The following is a 4,807-nucleotide window of genomic DNA, read 5'->3' as shown; positions in this document are numbered from 1 at the left end:
GCAGGATCGTAGCCCCCCATCTCGCTTGTCCATGCTCGTCCTCGGGGTACGTCTCACCTATATGCGAAATAACTAATTTTACGTTCATTTTAAAGCACATACACAAACCCTAGGAATAACTTCTCATACAGTGTCAAATGGGGTGTTTGAATATACCAAAGTGATCTACTCGACAACATGAACACCCCCATATTTTTAGAAAAAAATTTGGACGTCAGACACGCCGCCATGCGTCGGCCAAGTCATAGCCACACGCGCAGGCAAGTGCCTGGCACGCTGACGGAAACCCTAACACCATTAGGAATATTCCATTAGTTTGACAGAGTATTCTGTTAAAGATAACTGACGATACCTAATGTTGTTAGGAATATTCTGTTATCTTTGACAGAATATTCACCTTCTTCTCTGGTCACTCCGCCGGTTTCCACCATCGCACGTCGCCGTCTGTACTCGCTGGAAACTGGAAAATTCTTCTAAAGCTTATAACTTTATCATTTCTCAACCAAAATCCATGAAATTTTTATGGATTTGAAGGTCTTGAAGAGTAGAACACGTTCGTACATATTAGAGTTCCAAAAGCCATAGGAAAACGGTCGGAAAAACCTTCAAAAGTTCTGGCCAACAATGTACCTTCTCGAACTTGCCTACTCCGACATCCACTCCACTCCAAAACTACTCCAAAATGCTAGGGAAGTTGATTGGAAGCTTCCCCAAGCCTTAAAACTTCATGAATCGTCCGCGATCACATCATGTAAAGTTCTACCATGACGGAGCTTGAGAATTGACTGGTCAACGTTTACCAAGAGAAGAGTCGATCCGTGCCAATTTGGTTAAGCTTGTGAGCTAGGGTGTCTCGGGTGTACGGATGAAGACAAGAGTCGAGAAGGAAAGAGAGAAAGGGTGAAGGTGTATGTGTGCGTGTGATTGTCAAAAGAAGAAAATAATAAAATCTGATTGGGCCCAAGAGAAAATGAGCCCATATAATTGGTTTGTAATTACTTGTTTATGCACTTCAATAATCGTAACTTTCTCGTTACGACCTGATTCAAGTCTAACTTGCGTCAACATACTCATGACATCAAGCATGATTTAATTATGATGACGAGGAAGATAATTTAAAACTACATATGTACATCCACATCACTAAGCCACCGAGGGCATAATCGTCATCTTACATACTCGGGGAGAAAACTATAATGAAAAATTGGAACGGGTCGTGATAATCAACCCCTCTTAAGAAAATTTCGTCCTCGAAATTCCTACACATCAACAACACATCAATAACCATAAAACAGATGTGGATACAAGTCTCGCATACGCTCTTCAGTTTCCCAGGTGGCATTCTCGACTAAATGGTTCCTCCACAAAACTTTCACCATACGAACGGTCTTGTTCCGAAGAACTTTATCTTTCCAATCCAAGATCGTCACCGGCTCCTCATCGTAGATCAAATCCAGATTAATCTCTAGTGGTTGAGGAGGGATCACGTGCGATGAATCAGAGACATAATGATGAAGCATAGATACATGGAAAACGTCATGTACCTTTGATAACTCTGGAGGTAGCTCAAGCCTGTAGGCAACTTCACCAACTCGCTCAGTGATCTGATACGGTCCAATATACCGAGGACTTAACTTACCTTCTTACCGAACCATAGCACGCCTTTCCACAGAGATAACTTTAGAAATACCCAATCTCTAACTTTATATACTCTGTCAGTGACATGTTTATTGGCGATACTCTTCTGTCGATCCTGGTCCGCTTTTAGGTTAGCTTTAATCACCTGGATATTCTGCGTAGTCTTATCCACAATCTCAGGATCCACCAGCACTCTCTCGCCAACTTCAGACCAACATAACGAAGTACGACATGGTTTACCATAAAACACCTCAAAAGGTGACATACCAGTACTAGAGTGATAGTTGTTATTATAAGCAAACTCGATCAAAGCTAAATGCTTATGCCAAGCATCTCCAAACTGCAAAACCGAGGCTCTCAGCACATCTTCCAGCGTCTGAATGGTTCTCTCAGATTGCCTATCCGTCTGAGGGTGATAAGTCGTGCTGTAGAGCAATCTCGAATCGAGAGCTTCCTGGAAAGCTACCCAAAATTTAGAAGTGAACCTGGGATCATTTCAAAAATGATACTAATCGGAACACCATGGAACTTGACAATCTTCAAAATAAACTGTTTTGCCAACTGACTCCACAAGAAATTTTCTCAAACGGGTATGAAGTGTGCTGACTTGATGAGTCGATCAACTATCACCCAAATACCATCATAACCATTCCGCGTATGAGGTAGCTTGTACGTAAAATCCATGGTAATATCCTCCCATTTCCACTGAGGTATGGGAAGTGGCTGAAATAACCCAAAAGGTTACTTCCTCTCTGCCTTGACTTGTTAACATACTGCACAACGACTCACATATTCAACAATCTCTCTTTTCATACCAGGCCAATAATAGAAGGGTCAAATAGTATGATACATCTTGGTACTCCCAGGATGCATTGCATAAGCCAAAACATGCACTTCATCTAGTATATCTTTCTTTAATTCTTTGACATTAGGTACTTACATTCGGTTGCCCTGCATCAGCATACCATCAGAATTCCTAATCTTGAGATCTTTCTTTTTCCCGTCTGAAACTACCTGAATTAATTCTTGAGATTCTGCATCATTCATTTGAGCCTCGAGCACACAATCTATCAAGATTGGTCTGACTCGAAAACTAGTAAGTAAGGCTTCTTCCCGATCTTCCACTTCTAAATCAACTCTAATAGATCTCACTTCAGTGAGAAGGGGAATACGACATGCATGTAGAGCACTAATTCGGCTACATGATTTTCTGCTAAGTGTATCTGCCACTGTGTTCGCACGACCAGGATGATACATAATCGTGCAGTCGTAATCACTGAGTAATTCTATCCATCTTCGCTGCCGAAGATTAAGATCTTTCTGTGAGAAAATATATTTGAGGCTTTTATGATCCGTAAAAATCTTTGTGAGAAAATATATTTGAGGCTTTTATGATCAGTAAAAATCTTACACTTTTCCCCACAAAGATAATGCCTCCAAATCTTCAAAGCAAAAACAATGGCCGTCAACTTAAGATCATGAGTAGGATAATTCATTTCATGGGGCTTTAACTATCGCGAGGCATAAGCAACCACCTTGCCATACTGCATTAACACACAACCTAAGCCATTCAAGAAAGCATCAGTATAAATCTCGAAGTTCCCACTATCATCTGGAAGTGCTAAAACAGGTGCATGAGTGATCCAATACTTCAGCTGCTGAAAACTTCACTCACAATCATCACTCCACTTGAACTTAACTTTCTTCCTGGTAAACCTCGTCAATGGCAGAGCTATAGCTAAGAAATCTTTCACAAAACGTCCATAATAGCCGGCTAAACCAAGAAAACTCCATACTTCCGTGACAGTATGAGGTTATTCCCAATTCTCTACTGCAGCTACCTTATAAGGATCCATAAGAATACCCTAGGCTGATATCACATGTCCCAAGAACGATACTTGATCCAGCCAAAATTGACATTTTCTAAATTTAGCATACAACTAATGTTCCCTCAAGTTCTTCAGAACTAGCGTGAGATGTCTAGCATGCTCTACCTTAGATTTAGAATATACCAAAATATCATCAATGAAGACAATAATGAACTTGTCAAGATATGGGCGAAATACTCGATTCATTAAATCCAGAAAAGCAGCTGGAGCATTGGTTAACCCGAATGGTATTACAAGAAACTCGTAATAACCATATCGAGTTCGAAATGTTGTCTTCAGGACATCCTCACGCTTGATCCTTAGTTGATAGTACCTTGATCTTAGATCAATCTTTGAAAACACACATGCACCCTGAAGCTGGTAAAAAAGATCATCAATACGAGGCAACGGATAACGATTTTTATTCGTCACCCGATTCAATTGTCGATAATCAATACACAGCCTTACAGTTCCGTCTTTCTTTCGTACAAACAAAACTGGAGCTCTCCATGGTGAAGTACTCGGCTGGATAAAACTTTTACCAACAAGTTCTTGTAATTGGGTTTTCACTTTTATTAACTCAGCTATAGTCATTCGATAAGAGGTTAAAGAAATAAGATTTGTACCTAGAATTAAATCTATAGTGAATTCCACTTCACAATCTGGTGGTAATCCAGGTAATTCATCAGGAAAAACATCAGGAAAATGCCTGACTACCCAAACATCTTCCACACGAGGAGAAGTATCCTTGTTCAATACCACATGAACTAGATAGCCCTGACATCCTTTCCTCAATAGTTTCTTTGCTCTTACAGCCTAGATAACCCCCTGTCTTAATCCACAACGCTTGCCAACAAAAGTAACCATAAGCAAACCCGACCAATGGAAGTGACAACCTTCTCATAACAATCCAACTTGGCACGATTGTAATGTAACCAATCCATACCCAGAATAACATCGAAATCGACAATATCCAGAGGAACAAGATTAGCTAGCATGACAACATCCTCCACCAGAACAAGACTTCCCTGATACTCCCTGCTAACATAACATGTCTCACCTCTAGGCATCGAATACTCTAACTCATACCTGAGAGGTGTAGGGGTAAGGTTGAGTCGTTTGAGCAAACATATGAGAAATAACGAAATGTGAAGCACCTGAATCAATCAATACTCTAGCAAAATGACCAAGAATATTCAACGTACCCATAATCAAATCAAGGTTACTTTCAGCATCTTACGGAGTAATGTGATGAACACGATCCTGCGCCTGCTGCCGACCTCCACGACTTTTATTTTCGT

General features: G+C 40.6%; 1 protein-coding gene across 1 annotated transcript; it reads right to left on the bottom strand.

Annotated features, from left to right (window-relative positions):
- Positions 1-1,277: 1,277 nt before the first annotated feature.
- Positions 1,278-4,576, bottom strand: LOC137732886 (uncharacterized). The gene is made up of 6 exons (XM_088687213.1): positions 4,382-4,576; positions 3,633-4,322; positions 3,174-3,296; positions 2,579-2,958; positions 1,691-2,123; positions 1,278-1,604 (listed from the first exon to the last, which is right to left on the bottom strand). Exons 1-6 carry the CDS (start codon positions 4,574-4,576, stop codon positions 1,278-1,280), a joined length of 2,148 nt encoding a protein of 715 aa, XP_088543339.1.
- Between the last annotated feature and the right edge of the window lie 231 nt (positions 4,577-4,807).

Source organism: Pyrus communis, chromosome 16, assembly GCF_041283825.1.
Source record: "Pyrus communis isolate YQ-2024b chromosome 16, ASM4128382v1, whole genome shotgun sequence".
Classification (NCBI taxonomy): domain Eukaryota; kingdom Viridiplantae; phylum Streptophyta; class Magnoliopsida; order Rosales; family Rosaceae; genus Pyrus; species Pyrus communis.
Note: the sequence above shows the minus strand (reverse complement) of the source record. Positions and strands in the feature narration are given on the sequence as shown.